At 24.0% G+C, this 20508-nt stretch overlaps 1 protein-coding gene across 1 annotated transcript in view; it reads right to left on the bottom strand.

The window, feature by feature from the left end:
• Positions 1–20508, bottom strand: part of LOC117178132 (SAFB-like transcription modulator) — a 64992-nt gene that overhangs the window by 26191 nt on the left and 18293 nt on the right. The window contains exons 7-10 of the mRNA XM_033369388.1: positions 17354–17394; positions 12428–12693; positions 9104–9275; positions 3281–3534 (exon numbers count right to left, since the gene is read on the bottom strand). Of these exons, the coding sequence (XP_033225279.1) occupies positions 3281–3534; positions 9104–9275; positions 12428–12693; positions 17354–17394 (733 nt within the window). The remainder of the gene's footprint in view (positions 1–3280; positions 3535–9103; positions 9276–12427; positions 12694–17353; positions 17395–20508) is intronic.

The following is a 20508-nucleotide window of genomic DNA, read 5'->3' as shown; positions in this document are numbered from 1 at the left end:
TTTATAATTAAAAAGATAATTTGTCGAACCAAAAACAGACGAATTTTCAACAAAATAGTTGAAATATTAAAAAGATTTTTTAGTAAATGACTAATGCGTAATTTATTTACTAAAATTCAATCGAACAATTTATCAGTATTCTTGCAAATCATTTTGAAATAAAAAAAAAAGTATTTCCTATTTTTCATAAAAAAAATAATTTTCTTTTGTAAAAAAATCTGCAGACTAAAAGAAAAATGAGGGAAGGAAAATGAGAAGGAAACCAACCAAATCCCCTTCCTTCTCTTTTTTTATTTCTTTCGACTTTTTGAATTTTATTATCAAATGACAATAAAAGAACAATAAATACTGTTTTTTATTTTTGTCCGAAAATTTGTTTATAAAAGAAAATTTCTTTAATCACAATAGGCGCAATAGGATAAAAATACAGGATAAACTTGGCAGATTGCAACCAATTCAAGATAAATTCAAAAGAATTGAAAACAATATTAAAAATAAATAAATTTTATTTATTTTCGTCAATTTGAATTTAAATATTTGAAATATAATTGAAAAAAATGTTAAAATATATTTTTTTTAAATTTTAGTGAATTTAGTAACTTTGAGATGAGTTTAGAAAAATTAAAGGGGATTCAAAAGAATTTGATGAAATACGTAAGAATTCAATATTTCAAAAAGATCAATTAATTAAATAAATTCTCGTGTGAATTCAAAACAGTTCAAAAATATGAAAAAATTAATTGAATTCAGTAACTTTGTAATGAGCTTCGGAAAATTCAAGAGAATTCGAAAGAATCTGACAAAATCCCTGAGAATTCAAGACTTCAGAATCAATTAAATAAAAAAAAATTTTATATTAAAAAAAAATCAAGAGAATTACAGAGTTTAAAAAAATGCAGGGTAAATTAATGAGAATAAAGAATTTATTTCAGTAAAATTTAAGTGAATTTAAGGAAAATGAAAAGAATTCCATGAAATTCATAAAAATTCAAAGTGCATTTAAAAAAAAAATCCTTGGAAATCACTTGAAATTTTTTTTAAACCCTTGAAAATGACTTGAAATCTTTGTAAACTTTTTGAAGCTCTTTAAAATTCTCTGGAAGTTACAAAAATTATGTTATTTGTTTAATCATTTGTAATCTTTTAAAATACACTGAAATATTTTAAATCCTTTAAAACTCCTTGAGACATTCTTTCAAGCTCTTGAAGAAAATTTCTTACAATTTTTTAAAAAAATCCTAAAATTGTTCAAATTCTTTGCAATCCATAAAAGTATTAAAATCAATTAAAAATCCCTTAAAATCATTTAAAATTCAATACAATTGTTCCAATGCTTCGAAATCTTTTGAAATCCCTTGAAAATTTTTAAAGCACTCAAACAATTCCTTGGGAATCTTCTAAAATGCCCTAAAATATTTCAATTCTTTGAAATCCCTTACAATTTTTTAAAGCTCTTGAAAATTACTTAAAATTTATAAAAATACAACATCTTTGAAATCTCTTCTAATGATTGAAAATATAAATTGAAAATTGCTTGGAATCTTTCAAAATATCAACAATTCTTGAAAATCTTTGGAATTCTGTCAGATCTCTCAATTTTTATAAATAAATTCTTTAAAATACATTAAAATATCATAAAATTCCGTGAAATTACACAAAATCTACTGATATTTACTGAAATTTTGTGAAATTTATTGAAATACTTGTTTAAATTCCTTAATATTATTGAAATCATTAGAAATCTTATAAAAATCCGATGGAAACTTTTGAAATCACCTAAAATCCTTTGAAATCTCATCAAATTATTGAAATCTTGAAAATGTTTTGAAATCTTTTAAAATACCTTTAAAATATTTTGAAACATTTTAAAGATCTTGAAAATTCCTTGGAATTAAAAAAATATATTCTTAATAAAGTCTTCAAAATTCCTTTTAGTTATTAAAATCTGTTAACAAATTTGGGAATCTTTTAAAATACATTTTAAAATATTGCAAAAGAATTCAGGAAAATTTAGAAATCGGTAGTAACTAATGTGATATTATATTTTTTTGTTTTTAAATGACTAACGACTTTATTTGAAAAGTCACACTTTTTGGTTAAAAATTATACTATTTAGCAGAAAATTTGGTTTCAGAAAAAAATTTCATCTTTCTTAAATAAAAATGCAACTGCTTGTTTGAAAATTCAACTCTTTTTTAAAAAATTGTCATTTTTATTTTAAAATTCATCCGTTTTGGGTCAAAAGAATTAGTTTTTTTGGACAGGAAATTTAATTGTTTTTGTAGAAACTTAATTTTGATGGAAAATTCATAATTTGAATTTGAAAAACCAACTGGAATCTTTGTCGGATGAAAATTCAACCATTTTTTTTAATTAGTTTTTTTTTTGTTTAAATAAAAACTTATTTCTTGTGCAAGAATTGATCTTTTGATCGTGAAAAGAAAACTGAAATATTTCTTAATAGAAAATTCAACTATGAAAATCGCAATTTTTTAGTTAAAAATGATTCTTCTTTCCTTGGGTATTCAACTATTTTGTTTTAAAAAATTGGTTAAATAGTTTGTTAAGAAATCATGTTAAACGTTTAATTATTTTCTTAAAAATTATTATTTTTTTTTTAATTTAAAATTTAACTACTTGGGTAAAAGTTAAACTATTAAAGTTAACTTTTCCATTTTTTTAAAAAGACTGATCTTTTTTTTAGTTGATTTTTGTTGGGTAAAAATACATCTATTTCATGAAAAATTAATTTTTTTACTAAAGTCATATTTTTTCTTTCAAAATTCAATTTTTTAAAGAGAAAAATCGTCTTTTGGCTTTAAGGTTACCCAATTTATATAAATTTTTGTTACTTTCTTGAGGGAAAAATCTTCATTTGTTGAAAATTCTGTTGTTTTTTTTTTTTTTAATATATAAATTATGACACTTTTTTGTTGGGAAATTATCTTTTTAGGATTAAAATTCAACTAGTATGTTAAAAATTTAATTATTTTGTTAAAAATTCAAGTACTTTGTTCAAAAGTCATCTTTTAGAATAGGAAATACACTTTTTTTTGTTGAAAAATAATTCGTTACGTAATTTAAGCATTGTCCCCCATCAGTTATTTGAGATAAAAAAAAAAGGCTAAAAGTTTATTTATTTTATTTTTAAATCTCCGACTTCACCTGAGCAATAGAATTCCCCGATTTTCAGGTTTTCCCTGACCTAGAGGCACACTGAAAAAGGAAAAAAAAAAAAAAAAAAAAAAAAAAAAAAAAAAAAAAAAAAAAAGTAACATACCCTAATTTTGGCAAAAGTCAAGACATCATCGCGCCGACGACGTTCTCGACTGCGAGAGCGACTGTGAGTTCGATGACGATCAAAAGATCGCACCCTCTTCTCGTCGCGTTTTCCTCTTTCGCTCTCTGGTTTCTTGCTCGTTGATTTTGTAGACCGAGCATCCGCGTCCTTATCCTTGTCCTCTTTCTTCTCAACTTCTTTCTCAGACTTCTTCTCTTCGACTTCTTCTGTCTTTTCTTCGGGCTCTTTAGCATCTGAAAAATACGAATGGAATTATTGATAACTCGAATTTTACCGAGTTTTTTTCAAACGATTTTTAATATTTTATAACAAATTTCAAATTATTGCATTTTATTTCCCTTTCCGGAGCGGTACTACCAGATATGGTGACTTTTAATATTTATTCTCAAGTTGATCAATGTGTGTTTTAATTTTTATTTAGGAACTTTTTGTGCTAAGAATCACATCTCTGAAAAACACACGTTTTCTATCATTTTTAAAATGAAAACAATATTACTGATGAAGTTATTAAAAAAAAAAAAATTATATAGAAAAAACTGTATATGAAAATACTGTATTTGATGATTATTTAATTATTTTTATCATTAAAAACATTTCTAAGAAATGTTTTGACTCTGAATCCTACATAATTTTTAAAATAAAAATTTTGTTCCATTTTGATTTCAACCGTTTTTGTTCTTTTATAATTTGTTAAATTGTGATTTTTATAAATTATTATATCATTCAGTTTAGAATGCTTAATTATAAAAAAAATTACTTCAAAAATTTTCCATTCCAATTCTTAAACATATATTTTAATTTTAAATAATTTACAAATGCAATTTTAACGGCTTAAAAAATTGAAAATTAGAAGCTTTTAAATTCGAAGATTTTTAAATAAAAAACAAGGTGGCCGGGAAACCGGGAATTTTACGAATTTTCAGAAGAAAAATCTGCCCAAGTATACATTTTAACAGTTTTTAAAATAATTAAAGTGCAGTAAATATAAATAAATTATTTTAAAAATGGATCTGTAACTTTAATTTGAGTAATTTTAAGACATGTTCAGAAGTTTTGAAAAGATTCAAAATTAATGAAAAAATTAAAATGTTTTCAAGTAATTTAAATGCAAGTGTTTCAACATTTCTTTCAGAACTTCTGGATATATTTTAAAATCAATAGAATTTTTCATACAATTCTTGCAAAATCCTGTAAATTGAAAAAAAATCTTAAAATCTTGCAGTTTCTTTGATGATTATGTAAATCTCTTGAAATCTTCTTGAACTTTCTGTTACAATAATTTTTCAAAGTGAAAAATCATTTTCAATTTTCCTAAGGATCTTAAGCATTTTTTTATTGTTTTCAAGTCTTTCACAATTCTTAAAAAATTCTAAATTTTTTGTTTGAAATCTGGTAACCACTTTTAGATTTGTCTGAAATAAAATTTTAAAGCTCGTAAAGGATGCCTCGACTATTTAAAATTAAAATGATTTAACTTCTAATTACAGAAGTGTAAAGTTACAAAAATTATTTTTCAATGTTTAGTGTGTCTAGCTTAAAATTACTTGAAATAATATAATTTTGAACATTTTTAAAGTTCATTTAGAGTTGTTAAATTACCGAGATTTTAAGTTCAGTTTATATAACCGAGAATATGACATTTTTTAACAAAATCTGGAATTTTCAACAAAATAAATAAATTTTTAACAAAAAGATGTCATAGTTTATATTTTAATAAAAAAAGAATGAAATTTATACAAAAAATGAAAAGAATTTGAAAACAAACAAATTTCCAACAAATAAAGATTTTTCACTCAAAAAATAAATAAATGTTTATCTAAATTATTGAACCTTCAAACCAGAAGACAACCAGAACAACTGATGCATTTTTACGCAAAAAAAGGAAATTTCAAACTAAAAAATAATTTTTTTTACAAAAAAAACGCGAATTTTTAACTTAAAAATATCAATCTTAAAACGTGGAAAAGTTCCATTTTCTGTTAAAAATGAATTCTAAACAAAACAAAAAAGAAGTATTTTCCACTAAACCGTTGAATTTACAACCAGACATAAGCCTTCAATAAACAAAATTTCACAATGTTGTTTAACTTTGACTCAAGTAGTTGCATTTTCAAATTAAAAAATAATTATTTATAACAAGATAGTATAACTTTAAGAAAAAAGTGATTTCTTAACAAAGCGATTCAACCTAATCTTTTAAACAAATTAGTTGAATTATCAAGCAAAGAAGAACGATTTTTACCAACAAGTTTCATTTTCATACAAAAAAAAAGAAATTTATGTTATAAAAGATGAAGTTTTAAATCAGATAAATTTTTTTAAAAATAGTTGAATTTTCTGTCGAAAAAGATTTTAGTCGAGTTTTCACGATCAAACTGAATTTTTTAACAAGAAATCATTTTCTACCAAAAAAATTGAATTTTCAATCCAAAAAAACGAATTTCTTCAACCAAAAAGGATGAATTTTTAACCAAATTGTTGAATTATCTGGCAAAAAGTTTCATTTTTATCCAAAAAAGGATCAATTTTGTACTCAAACAGATGAATTTGTAATAAAAAAAAATTTTTTTTGTAAGTGGAACTTTCACCCAGAAAATATTTCAGTTCATTTTTTAACACAAAAACATAAATTTGAAACAAAAAATACATTTTCAACGAAATAGTTAAGCTGTTAAGAATATAGTATAATAACAGCCCAATTTCTAACCAAACAGTTGCATTTTTATCAAAGAAGATTAAATTTCTTCTAAAGCAGGTAAACTTTAAAATAAAAGACAAAATTTGAAAAAAAAAAAGAGTTGAATTTTCAACCTCAAAGTTAACGAAAAAATACAATTTTCTATTAATTAAAATAAATTCTAAGATTCTTATAAATTCTCAGAGAATTTATTTCTCGCTTATATTATTCTCGTTCTCGAAGTAATATTACCTTTTTCAACTGAAAAAGCAATTTCTAAAACAGCTCAAAATATTGCTATTTTAACTATCAGAATTAGAAGTTTGAAATATTTAATCAACCGCTTTAATTTACCATCGATTACTTAAATATTTCTGAAAAATTAATTAATCTTTTTTCGAAATTTACCTATAAAGTCAATGAATTTGAATAATAATAATAATAATAATAATAATAATACAAACTAATATTTATTTTATCTTCTTATACTAAAAATGCAGTGCATATTTAGGTAAATTAATGTGAGTACTACATTAAATTAAATCGCTTCAAATTCAAAAATTTTCAATTAAAAATATTATATATTATAAAAGATCGATATATTTTTAATTAAAAAGATTAATTTTCTACAAAAAAATTGAATTTTGAACTAAAAAACCAAAATTATGATTTTTTAAATAACAAATGATGAATATTCAACTAGAACGAAATAGTTGGAGTGTCAACTACAAAATATAAATTTTAAAACAAATAATTAATGTTAAAAAAAAAAAAAAAAAAAAATCCACCAAAAATGGTATAATTAAATTTTTAGTTAAGAAATTAAATTTGTCATACAAAAATAAAAACCTGAAAGATAATTTTTCAAACAAAAATTGAATAGTTAAATTTTCAGTTAAAAAAATAATTTTCCACCAAAAAATAAGAAAACTTCAACTAAAGTGATGAGTTTTAATTTAAAAATGATGGATCTTCCACACGAAATTTCAACAAAAAAGGTGAATTTTCAACTAAAATTATGAATATTTAATCGCAATACTTAGATTTTCGACCAAAGCTATAGAATTTTCAAATAAGATTAATTTTCTATCAAAAAATACGATTTTGCAACAAAACACATTAATTTTGAACGAAATAGTTGAAGTTTGAACGAAAAAAAGAGGAATTTTTAACCAAAATTTTGAAAATTTGAGCGATTTTTCAATAAAATACATGAATTAACAAAAAAAATGGTTGAATTTTTTACTGAAAAATATGAATTTTCAACCAAAGCGATGAATTTTAAACTTGGATATTAAAATTTTTATCAAAAAAGACGAATTTTCAGATGAGATAGCTGAATTTTAAAACCACAAAGATGAATTTTCAACTAAAATTCTGAATATTTAAAATTGAATTTTTAATTTAAAAAGATAAATTTTCAATCAAGATGGTTAATTTATCCCAAAAAAGATTAAAAAGTATAAATTTTCAACCTATATTTTAAACATTTTTCCACATAAAGTAACAAACTACGAATTAAAGCATTCAAAATAGAACACTTGAATTCCAAACTTTTAAAATTAAAGTTTAAAAGTTTTTCACTTTTATAAATTATAGAGTTCGAGGATTCAGATTAAGTTCCAAAAATATAAATCCACGTTAACATTTTCAAAATTATATTATTTTAAGTAATTTTAAGCTAGATACATTCAAAATTGAAAAATAATTTTTTTAACTTAAAACTTCTTAAATTAGAAGTTAAGTTATTTTTATTTCAAATAGTCTAGGTATCCTTTACAAGCTTTAAAATTTTATTTCAAAATCTTGAGACATCTAGAAGTAGTTTAAAATGTTTCCAAATTCAAAATAATTTTTGAAATTTTTTTCGGAACTTTTAAATATATTTCAAAATGAATTTAATTTTTTTCTATAACTTGTAGAAAATTATGCAAATTAAAAAAAAAAAAGAAATTAATTGGAATTTATAAATAACAATTAGAATAATAAAAATTGTAACGCTAAAAGTTTAAAAGTTCTTCGAAAATCTAAAGATTGCAAGTTTTCGATGTAAAATAATTCAGTTTCAAATTTTTTTCTTTTAAATATTTGGTTTCAATTTACTCTTAATTAAATCATGTAGATTCAAACAATATTTTAAATTTAATAAGAATCTTTAACTATGGCTATATTATTATGGATTTATTTTTAAGTTGAAAATAGTAAAACCAACGTTTACTTTTTTTAATGGCTAAACAAATTAATAAAAATAATATATTAATAAAATTATTTATTAAATTTAATATAAAAGTAAACCTGAAACTCTGAATTAAAAATATATTATTGATAAATCATGAAAATTTGTATTTAAAAATAAAATTATCGGAATAAATAATATATTAGTTTCAATTCTTATCAATCATCAAAACTGCACTCTAATTATTAAAAAAAATTGTTCACATCAAACTAGGTCAAATTTTTCTTCTGAAAATTCGTAAAATTCCCGGTTACAACAAAAAAAATCATTTTTAACCACACAAAAAAGAAATTTCCCACAAAATAGTTAAATACAGTAATAAAAAAACTACATTTACAAATAAAGAATTATTGTTATTCAATATTATATTGTAATTTACAAAAAAAAAGCGCTCTCCAAAAAATTCTCTGACTTGAAAAAAAATTTCCTGTCAAATTCCAGCTAGCTTTTGACCTATTCAGAAACTTTTGAGCTATTCAGAAAATTGCTATCTCTGCACAAAAAGGCTCGAAACTAGCCATTTCCAAAAATATAATAAAAGAACTTTCCAAAAACAAAAATTTCAAATTGCAATTATTAATATTTCAACATACAAGTTTTAGTTTTAAAAAACTAAACACTACAATTTTAATAGCATTTCGAAAGTGTTGAAAAATTGAATATTTAAAGTTATTTCTGCACTTTCAAAACCTAAAATTTCGAAAAAAGAAAAAAAAATAAATTAATAATAATCATAGTTATGTGTCCAAATTTTTAAAAATTAGGCCACAGCCAACCTTGGCGAAATATAATGGAATGATCCTTTCACAATGATTTCAAAAGATATTGAAAAAATTTCACAAAGAATAAAACAAATTTCAAAAGCTCTGAAAAGTTTTCAATTACTTACCCGGGTCTTTTTCCTTTTCTTCCGATTCCTTCTTCTTTTCCACACTCTCCTTCTTCTCGACTGATTCGTGATGATTATCTTTGGGTTTTTCTTTCTCGTCCTTTGGTTTCTCAGATTTTCCGCCATTTGAATCTCGCTTCCTCATATGACTCTGTTGAGAATCGCCCTTCGCCTGTTAATGAAATTGAATCGCAGTGTTTTAAAAAAAAGCATGTTAGTTGTTTTAAATTGCTAATATAAATTAAACGAGCTGTGCAATTTCGAGGGCTCACATAAGTTGACCATCACATTAAAAAAAAAAAAAAAAAAATATATTCAAACTAAAATATGTCCTTCTTATGAAAACAAAGTTTGACAATAAGTCTATGAAATTCTCTTAAATATAATTTATACCTTATGAAAAGGAGGATCCATCTTTTTATTCATAGTTTAAAATCTCACGTTAATAAATAAATCTGTGACTAAATTCATGGATTTTATGTTTTGATAACAGTTTGGAAAATAGGTTAGCACAAGTTGCTATGGCAACAACAAACTTTCAAACTAAAAAGTATAACTTATAGAAAAAAATTTGACATTTAAAAGAGAAAAGAATTACAAGAAAAAAAAATTACCAATCAAATAGTTGAATTTTCACCAACAAATGCAATTTCAACAAAAATTTTCATTTTCTGCCAAATAGTTGAATTTTTAAGCAAAAAATAGGAATTTTCTACAAAAAAAAAGTTCCACTTTTAACCAAAAAGGTGAAACATCTACCAAAAGAAATGAATTTTTATACAAAAAGGCCAATTTTCAACCGAAGAGTTGAATTTTCAGCCAAGGAAGATTTTTAAATCAAGAAAGAAAAACCTTTAATTAAATTGTGGAATTTTCAAGCAAAAAACTAATTTTGTACAATAAAAGTTAAATTTTCAAACAAATTGTATAAGTTTTAACTAAAAGTGATGAATTCCGAATATAAAATATAATAGTAGTTGAATTTTTAATTTAAAATACGTAAATTTCAACAAGAAAATATCACTGTTTAAGAAAATAGTTGAATTTTCAATCCAAAGAGAAAAATGTACAACAAAGGAGTTTAATTTTTGATGAAAAAAGTTGACTTTAAACAAAATTCAATTTTTAAACAAAAAGGATTAACTTCAAGCAAAATAAGGTGCATTTTTTTAACCAAATACTTAAATTTCCAAATTAAAAATACAACAATTTTCTACCAAACAGTTGAATTTCTAAACAAAAAATATTGAAGTTCTACCAAAAGTGATGGATTTTTATATGAAAAAGACCAACTTTCAACAAAAAAGATTATTAAATTAAAAAAAAAAAGAATTTTTATTGATTAAATTGTAGAATTTTTACCGAAAGTAAGCATTTTCTACAAAGAAAAATATTTGTTTTTCTAAAGTTCTAATTTTTAATCAATTCTGAACCAAAAATATAATATTTCAATTAAAATAATTTCACTTTCAACCTCAAATAATTGGATTTTCTGATACAGTTTTATTAATTCAGTTCGCATTTAAAAGAAAAAATGCCGCAATCCCTTGAAAACAGGGATTAAGATTAAGAAAGAATTTAAAAAAATTAAATTGTAGAATTTTTAACCCAAAATACGAATTTTCTACAATAAATTGTAATTTTTCAACATAAAATATTAATTTTCAACAAAAAAAACAGTTGAACATTGGAGGAAAAACGATGCATTAAAAAATAATGGTTAAATTTTCAAAAAAAAAAAAAAGATTAATTTAAGAATTTTTTTTATTATTAAATCCTAGAATTATTAAGCCAAAAAGACGCATTTTCTACAAATAAAATCATCCATTCAACAAAAAACAGTTACCTTAAACAAAATTTTTTAAAAAGAATTTTTAAAAATTAAATTGTAGACCTTTAAAGCAAAATACGAATTTTCTACAATAAACTGTCATTTTTTAACATAAAATATTAATTTTCAACAAAAAACAGTTGAATATTGGAGGAAAAACGATGCATATAAAAAAAAGGTTGAATTTTCAAAAAAAAAAAAAAGAAGATTAAATTAAGAATGTTTTTTTTATTATTAAATTCTATAATTATTTAGACAAAAAGACGCATTTTCTACAAATAAAATCTTCCTTTTCAACAAAAAACAGTTAAATTTTTAACCAAATAGTGAAATTTACAAGCCTACAAAGACTAATATTTTAGGAGACAGTTCATTTTAAACCCAGACAGGTCACTTCTGTCAAAAAATATAAATTTTTAACCAAATTGGTACATTTTCCAAAAAAAAAAATGGCAAACTTCTACTAAAAACACTTATCATTTTAACCAAACAGATGACATCTTAACAAACTAGTAGAATTTTCAACAAAATTAAACAGTTTTTAATCAAATATTAGAAATTTTATACAAAAGAGATTTATTTTGAACTAAAAAGATACTATTAAGACTTTTCAATTAAAAATAATTAATTTTCAAACAACAACAAAGTACGAATTTTACGAAAATACTTCAATTTTCCACCAAATAGTCGACTTTTAAATATAAATAATAAATCTTCAAATCCAATAGGACGAATTTCCAAGTAATAAATACAAATTTTCCACAAAAAAGTTTCATCTTTCACGAAATAAATATTAAATTTCTACCACAAGTCATTAATTTTTATACCAAAAAGACAAATTTTCAACAAAAAAGATTATTAAAATAAAAAAGAATTTTTATTTATTAAATTATAGGATTTTTCGCCAAAAAAAATGCATTTTCTACCAAGAAAAATCATTTTCTTTTAAATCAGAAACAGTTACATTTTGAACATAGTGAATTTTTTCTCAAAAATATAAAAGTAGCCTTTTTAATTAAAAATGAAGAATGATCTATCGAAAAAGATGAAAAAAAAAATAGAATACTTTTGAACAAAAGAAATAAATTATCCACCCAATACTCTTATAATTTTTAATCAAAAGAAGTGACTTCTGAGCCAAAAATATAATTAAAAAATACTGAAATTGAAATTATTTAACTTTCAACCACAAATAGTGGGATTTTCTTATACAGTTTTGAAAACCGGGAGCAAAATATGAATTCTGAAAAAGGGGGAACACGAGAAAAGACTGTAAAGTGCGCGTATTCGCAAATTCTGGAAATAAAAATTATAATAAAAAGCCTTCAATTAACAATTAACAAATAAATTGCAATTAACTAATATAAAAAAAAAAAAAAAAAAAACTTCAAATATATTTTTAATGATGTAGAAAATAAATAAAAAGACGAAGCCAAATGTGAGCCCTCTAAATAGGTTAGTGAAAAAGTTTCGAGTAAAATAATAGCCCTTACTTTCTCAACGGAAATAAATCTTCCATGGAGTTCTGTCCTATGCAAATGACTGATGCACTTTGAAGCATCGTCACTCGTCGACATCGTCACGTAACCGTAACACCGAGCCCCTGGAGTTCTCGCATTTGTAACAACTTTGGCTCCTATCACTTTTCCATATTTGGAAAAAATCTGTTTCAAATCGGTGGCACGAGTCGTCGAGGACAAGCCCGATACCCAGAGATTTCGGCTACTCGCATTAGATGAATTTTGCGATGACTTTTTATCTAAAATCGACACAAACCAGGATTCACAAAAGTTTCTAATAATATTTTTTTTTCCACTGTGGCAATTCATATAATAAAAAAAAAATCATGAAAATTATTAACACCCTACTTGACAGATGGTTTTAAATTCCCGGTTGACTTAAATAATCTTCCAAAATTCCTGTTCCATGTATCAAGTTTTCTTTTCCAAGTCAAATAATATTTCTTCCGGAAAATTTCCTGTCCTAAAGATAAAATTATAATTCTTTACGGAAACTTCCTGTTCCGAAGTGAAAATTATACTTTTTCACAGATTTCCTTACAAATAAATTTCCCAAAATCCTTGTTCCACCATGATTTTGAAATATGATTTTTTTTTTAAATTCCTTTCTTTCAAATTAGAATAAATTCATATTCACACAATCATTATGAACAAAATTTATTGCAATGAATAAAAATATTTTTCAAAAATTTCCGTTACAGATGAAAAATGCCCTGCTCAAAGTCAAATTATATTCATCAACAACATTTCCTACTGTAATTCAGAAATACAGTATATAACTTTTTTTTGTAAAATTTAGAAATTGAAAGTTCCAAGTTCTGGAAAATTTTTATTTGTAAAAAAAAAGAATCTTTAAATTCCAACTAATTTTTATTTGATATCAGGAATTGTAAAAATCTGACGAATTCCAACTTGGAACAGAGATTGTTTACATTTTTTTATAAATAAAAATTAAAATAACTCATTGTTCAAAAATCAAAATTATTTATTTATTCCTTATCTAAACCAGGGTGGCCGTTTTAATCGACGAAATAAATTTCCGGTCATTTCCCGGCTCGCAAACATTTTTCACGGTCAATGAAATTTAAAAAATGGAACACTGAAGCTAAACAATTTTCCTCTTGAGGTAATAAAAACTGAGCTGCAAATGAAAGCACTCAAAGTGGAACTGTTAAATTTTGAACTTTTATAATTGAAATTTAAAAGTCTTTAATTTTTAAATTTTGTATTCTAGTGCTCAATAATTTACGCGTATAAAATTGAAAGTACTAACATTTTTGAACATAAAAAATATGAATCCACGTTATCATTTTCAATGCTCTAAATTAAAAAATCAATCAATGAACTTTAAAATTTGCAAAATTATATAATTTTAAGGAATTTTAAGCTAGAAACATCAAATATTGAAAAATTTTAACTGAACACTTCTTAAATTAGAAATTCAATTATTGTCTTTTTAAATAGTTTAAACATCCTTGGAAAGCTTCAAAATTTTATTTCGAAATCTTGAGAAATCTAGAAGTTGTTTTAAATTGGTTTGAAATTTAAAATTATTTTGGAAATTTTTTCAGAACTTCTAATATCTGTCAAAATTAATGGAATTTTTTCTACAATTTTCAAATAATCCTGCAAATTTTAGAAAATTTCTTTACAATTTGGATGCATAAATTACAAATGAACATTTAATATTTGTGGCCGAAATTTGAGTAATTTTAAGAGATATGTAGAAGCTAGCTTTGAAAAGATTCAAACTCAATGTAAAATTTGAAATGAGAGCCTAATTCAAAACAAAATGTAAATTTTCACAGATTTTAAACAAAAAATTTGTCTACAATTTGCATAATAATTTTTATTCTTTTAAAAACTCCTAAATATCTATTAAAATTACTCAAATTTTTTCTACAAATGTTCATTTGTAAATTATACATCAAAATTTAAAAATTTCACTTACAAATTAAGCATTTTTCAAATACAACAATTAAAATTGTAACGTTCAAAGTTTAAAGGCTCTTCGAAATTTTAAGGATTGCAGGTTTTCTATATCAAACAATTCAGTTAAAGATTCATTACTTTTTAATATTTAGTTTCAATTTACTTGTCTTAAATAAAAATTCAAATATTGGTAAATATTCAATAATTATTTTTTTTTTTATAACAAATTTCAAATTGAATATTTTAGACTGAAACAATATTTTTAATTTAATAAAATCCTTTAATTAGGAATATACTATTACGAAGTTATTTTTAAGTTGAAAATAGTTTATAAACCTTCAGTCACATCTTTACATTTGTTTGATGACCAAGACTTTCAAATTGTAACCGTTTAAGTTTTAACGTTCAAATCTGAAAATTCTTAAATTTTGAACTGGTTTAAAATGTTTTTGTCAAATCGCTTTTATTCACTTTTTATTACTTAAAGTGCAGATAAATTAAAAAAATGATTTATTTATTAAATAAAAATGTTTTTTATCCAAAATTTTCCACATCAAATTTGTTATTGGTTCAAGTCTTTAAAAAAACATTTGAAAACTCTCTAAAAACTTGTTGAAATCGAACGTAGACACATTTTGCTGCTATAAATTTGTAAAAATCCCGGTAAAAAAAATCATTTTCATTTCCCGGTCTCAAAAAATTCCCGGTTTCCCGGTCCAGCGGCCACCCTGTTCAAATCAAAATAAAAACAGTTTTCAAAAATTTCCAAAACAGATGAAAAATGCCCTGCTCAAAGTCAAATTATATATATTTAACAACATTTTCTATTGTAATTCCGAAATACAGTATATAACTTTTTTTCTAAAATTTAGAAATGGAAAGTTTCAAGTTCTGGAAAATTTTTATTTGAAAAAAAAAAAAAGAATGTTTTAATGCCAACTAATTTTGATTTGGAATTATAATTCCTTAAAAAAATTTCCTCCACCAATTAACAATTAAATTCATTTTCAAAATTCCTGTTCTAAATCAGAATTATATTTATCCACAAAATTTTCTACTATTAATTCAGAGATACTTTAAATCTCTTTTTTCCAAAATTTAGAAAAGGAAGGTTTTAAAGTCTGGAAAATTTAAAAAAAAGAAAGAATTTTTAATTCAAAAAAATTCTGATTGGAAACAAGAAATTCTCAAAATCTAACAAATTGTGACTTTGAACAGAAATTGTTTTTGTAAATTCCATTTTTATATCTTTTTATAAATCAGATTTTGTTAAATCACGTTTATTTATTCCCCGTTTAAACTCAGAATTATAATTCTTTTAGAAAATTTTATCTTACAATTAACAATTAAATTTATTTCAAAAATTCCCGTTCCAAATCAAAATTGTATTCACTCACAAAACTTTCCATTATAATTAAGAAGTATAGTAAATCTCTTTCTGCAATTTAGAAGAGAAAATGTTCAAATTCGGGCATATTTTCCTTTGGAAATAAAATTAATTTTTAAATTTGAACGAGTTCTCATTTGGAATCAGGAATTATAAAAATTCCCCGTGCCAATGTAAAAAATGTTAATTCTTTTGACGGGAATATTTAAAAAAATTAAATTTATGTTATAGGAGAGCTTTCTTTTTAAAATCCCAGATTCAAAATTATATTGAAAATTCTTTTCCAAAATTCCCGTTCCACATGAAATATTCCCTGTTCCAAGTCAAACTATATTTATTTACAACATTTTCTATTATAATTCATAAAAATAACCCCTCTTTTCTAAAACTTAGAAAAGTTTCAAATTCCTACAAATTTTATTTGCAAAGAAAAAATCATTTCTAAATTCAAACAAATTCTGATTTGAAATCAGGAATTGTCCAAATTCGACTCGTAAATTTCCTTTTCAAGAATCACAAATAAAATTAAAAAACTAATATTGTGTAACTACCTTTTTCCAAAATTTGTAAGAGGGAAGTTTCCAATTATGACGTATTCCGAGTTGGAAAATTATCATTCTTCCCGGAAATTTACAGTAAAAATTATACAAGTCATCTTAAATTTGGATGATTTTGAAAATCCAAAGTAAAGTTTTCACTTCTAAAGCTTCCAAATCGAAGAAATTTTGAAAGTAACTTCAATTTTAAAGATTTACAATTCAAATTTCTAAAATTTGGAAGTGATAATTGAAAATGATTGAATTTTGAAAATATAGAATAGCAAATTCTTCAATTTTCAAGATTTATACTGTAAACTATGTAATTTTTAATATTTTTCTTTTCTTTGTAGTAGAGTTCAAGAGATTTAAAATATAAAATTCTTCCTTTTTAACTATTTGATATTTAGGTCTTCAAATTTTAAGATTTAACATTCAAATTTCTATACAATTTTTAAGTTAGATTTTGAAATTTTTGAATGTTGAAAATATAGAATAGCAAATTCTTCAATTTTGAAGGTTTATATATTTTAAAGGTTTTTAATTTTGAACTTTCTATTGAAATATTTCAAATTTTGAAGATTCTCAATGGAAAATTTTTTAATTTAAACGATTTGAAAATTAAAATTGGTTATTAATGAATATTTGCAATTGAAAACTGTTCAATTTTAAAGATATATCAACCAAAGAAAAATCAGGAAAAATCCGAATTAAAATTGATGTACAAAATTCCCTGATCCGACTCAAAATTATCATTTTTCCTGAAAATTCTCGATTCCAAGTGAGAGATAATGAAATATATTAAACAATTTTTAATTTAAATATTACTAAATTAATGAAAAATCTCTATAACTGAATTAAATTCCACGTCATTTCCCGATTTTCCCAGTCAGGTGGATATCCATATTTCAGTACATCCATCTGTTACTGAAAATGATTAATTATTTATCGAAAAAGAAAAAAAACCATTCCAAAAAAGCCACCTTGGAATTTTATCAATCTTTACCTAACAAAAAATTTTTTTTACAAACTAAAATAATTCACCTTTGTCATCTCTCTTTTGTCCCTTGCTGTTGGAATCTCCGCTGAAAACAGTAATTTCATTAGTCGAAAGAAATCTCGAGTCTAGTTCACAGATGAGATTAAAAGTAAAGAATTAAACGCTAATTAGGCTTAATAAGTATCTCTGTAACTATGTTAAGCCCATAAATTTGGCTAGCAACTTGTTCGTTTTATCAGGTTTTTTTTTTTTTTTTGCTTTAACCGTCGATAGTTCAAACTTGTTTTTTTTTTTTCAATTCTTATTTACTTCTCCATTTACGTGAAACTTTTACCGAAAAATATCACGAATCCTTGAGAGAGTCTGTAGCACGTATCAAGAAACATAATTAGCACACGGAGCATCACATATTTCTTCTACACTTCCATAACAGTAGCACTTGCATCGCAGATCTTCAGAAACAGCATTTTTGAATCACAGTCCAGTTGATTTCGCACGAACGCGACTCTGGGTCTCAGAATCTCGACTCGAAACTGTCTTTTCTTTGTAGCTCTTTTAAAACACCAAAGCCCTTTTTAAATCAAAATTTTAACCGGGTTTTTGTTCTTTTTTGTTTAGAAAGTCAGGTGGAAAATTCCCACAAAATTAGTAACAGGATGTCCAGCGGAAATCCTTTATCAAATTTCCGTACAATTCTTGCGCATTTTCGATATATATTTTTTTTTTTCGTCGCCCATAAAGTTTAAAATCTCAGATTGTACGATTTGACATTTTATTTCGATGCTATGTGCTTGAAATTTATATATTATTACTTCAAAAAGTACTCAACAACTGTCTTTCCGTAAAAAATTGGCATTGCTTTGTTAATATTGTTTATGCGCAGGTGAGTAAACTTTATTAAAAATATTCTTGTGATATTAAAATAAACACGGGAACCTATTTTCAAGTATCTGTAATAAACTCTTATTTTGTGTTTGGCTTGAATAATTTTGAAAATTGATAAAAAAGTTTATTTTGTCACGTTGAAAATATTTAAAAATGTAATTTCGACTATTTCAAATTGAATTTTAGCGTTTAATTTGCCATTAAAGGTTTTTATGAAGCCTTCAGAAGGCAAGGTAAAATTCACATATAATTTTAAATTCAAACATCCCAAATTTGGATCAAAACGGATAAGTTCAATTTTGAACATCCCTCATTTTTTTTAAATCAACGATTCTGAAATGAAAACTTTGAAAAGCAAATTTTAACGCTCCAAATTCTCAAATGAACCTATTCAAAACCGTATCGTTATTGTAAATTTTTGTAATTTCGAATGAAATAACTTCAACGATTTTACAGTTTCTTTAGTTTCAGAAAAACTTGTTAGATTGCGAGAATTGAAAATTAGTTTTAAATTAGAAACTTTGAAAATTAAACTTTTCAAATTAACCTATGTGCTTAAATTGTCTAATTATTGGATTTTTTAAATTCAAAGTTAAATTAAAAAATAGAATAGAATTTTTAATTCACTGAAAAAGCGGTCTCAATATTTGCCAATAAAAAAATTAAAATAGTTCATAATTTAATAATCTGAACTTCGAAGCGTTTCAAGTAATTTAAAAACAAAATTGATTTAAATTTTTTTTTTTTGAAATTTCATTTGAAGGAATCAATATTAATCTATTTTGTTATTGTTAAAAATATGAAAAAATAAATTACAATTCAACTAACACTTTCTTCATAAAGTACCCTAACTTTTATAATTATATATGACATTTTTTCCTCGTAATATTAATTTAACAAATAAAAATCTGCATCAAATGAGCTCAATTTGATGGCAAAATGTCCATTTTAGAAACAAATACAATTATTTTAAATTTTTCTATTTTTTGCGCCAAGTTTGGACCAAAAGATATTTCTATAAAATTGACATTTCGCCTTTAACTTTCACTTATCAGGCGCAGAACTTTATTACCTTTGATGTTATTATAGGGGGCACAAATTAATGTTAATATTATGAAAATTAAATGCCTCACAGTTCCTGTGGGATGAAAGAAATAGCCTAAAAAATTAAAAAAATTTAATATCTTAAAAATGTCATGGAATTTGAGAAACGACTAAAATATTTCGAATCCTTTGACCATTTTGCCAATTAATCCTCAGGATCAATTAAATAAAAACTTTTAAAAATTCATAAAAATCGATTGAATTAAGTAGAATTCAGGATGAATTCTAAAAAATAATTTCAAACCTCCTCAAATTTTAGAATCTCTCACAAATATATCACTTCACTTGAATTAATTCTTTAAAATCCACTCAAATATTATTAAATTCCATTTCAATTTTATGAAATCTGACGATACTTTTTTAATTTCTGTAAAATTTATTAAAATACCTTGAGAGCTCTTAACCCTCAAACGGTACACTGGTGCGAATGCGCACCGTTTTTTTTTTTCTGAAAAGTTGGTAGCATTTGATCACAGACAACTGTACGAAATTATCCACACCACGACAAATATGTCCGAACCCGAAGGTTTCAGAGACAAAATCCAGAATTGGTGCGAATCAGCACCTGTGTACCTTTTACGTGTGGTAAGTGTTACGAGCTGGAATTTCTGAATATTGTTCTTAAGTAAAGCAGTTTCGTTCGTTTGTTGAATGTAAGTATGTTTATGTACATTTATTTATTATTTATCGATTTTTCCTGATAATTTCCAATAAATTTTGCAAAAATGTGATTTTTTCCATCAGATGCATGGGAATGAAATTTAATAGAGTGCAAAGTATCGAATGCCACAAATGTCGTGAATATTAAGTATTTCTGAGTGAAATTCGAAATAAAGATTTTCATGGAATTGTTGCATTGCTTTTATTTACCTTCCTTAATAACTGCAAATCATGCATTTGAAAATACCCTGTTCCTTTAACTGCAAAATCCCGCAAAGTTTAATTAATTTGAATAAAATGCGAAGAAATGGCAAGTTTTTTCCAAATAAGTGATTTTTAAACCTTTAGTAGCGGCCAGAAAGGAGTGTACCGTTCGAGGCTTAAAATCCCATAAAATCATTGAAAAAAATTAAAATTTTATAAAATCCCTTCGAATCTTTTAAATCTTCCGAAATTTTAAGAAATTCTTTGAAACCGCGTGAAACAGACTTGAAATCTTTTAAAATACTTTGAAATATTTCAAAGTCTTTGAAGTCCCGTTCAACTATTG

This window comes from Belonocnema kinseyi, chromosome 8 (assembly GCF_010883055.1).
Source record: "Belonocnema kinseyi isolate 2016_QV_RU_SX_M_011 chromosome 8, B_treatae_v1, whole genome shotgun sequence".
Lineage (NCBI taxonomy): Eukaryota > Metazoa > Arthropoda > Insecta > Hymenoptera > Cynipidae > Belonocnema > Belonocnema kinseyi.
Note: the sequence above shows the minus strand (reverse complement) of the source record. Positions and strands in the feature narration are given on the sequence as shown.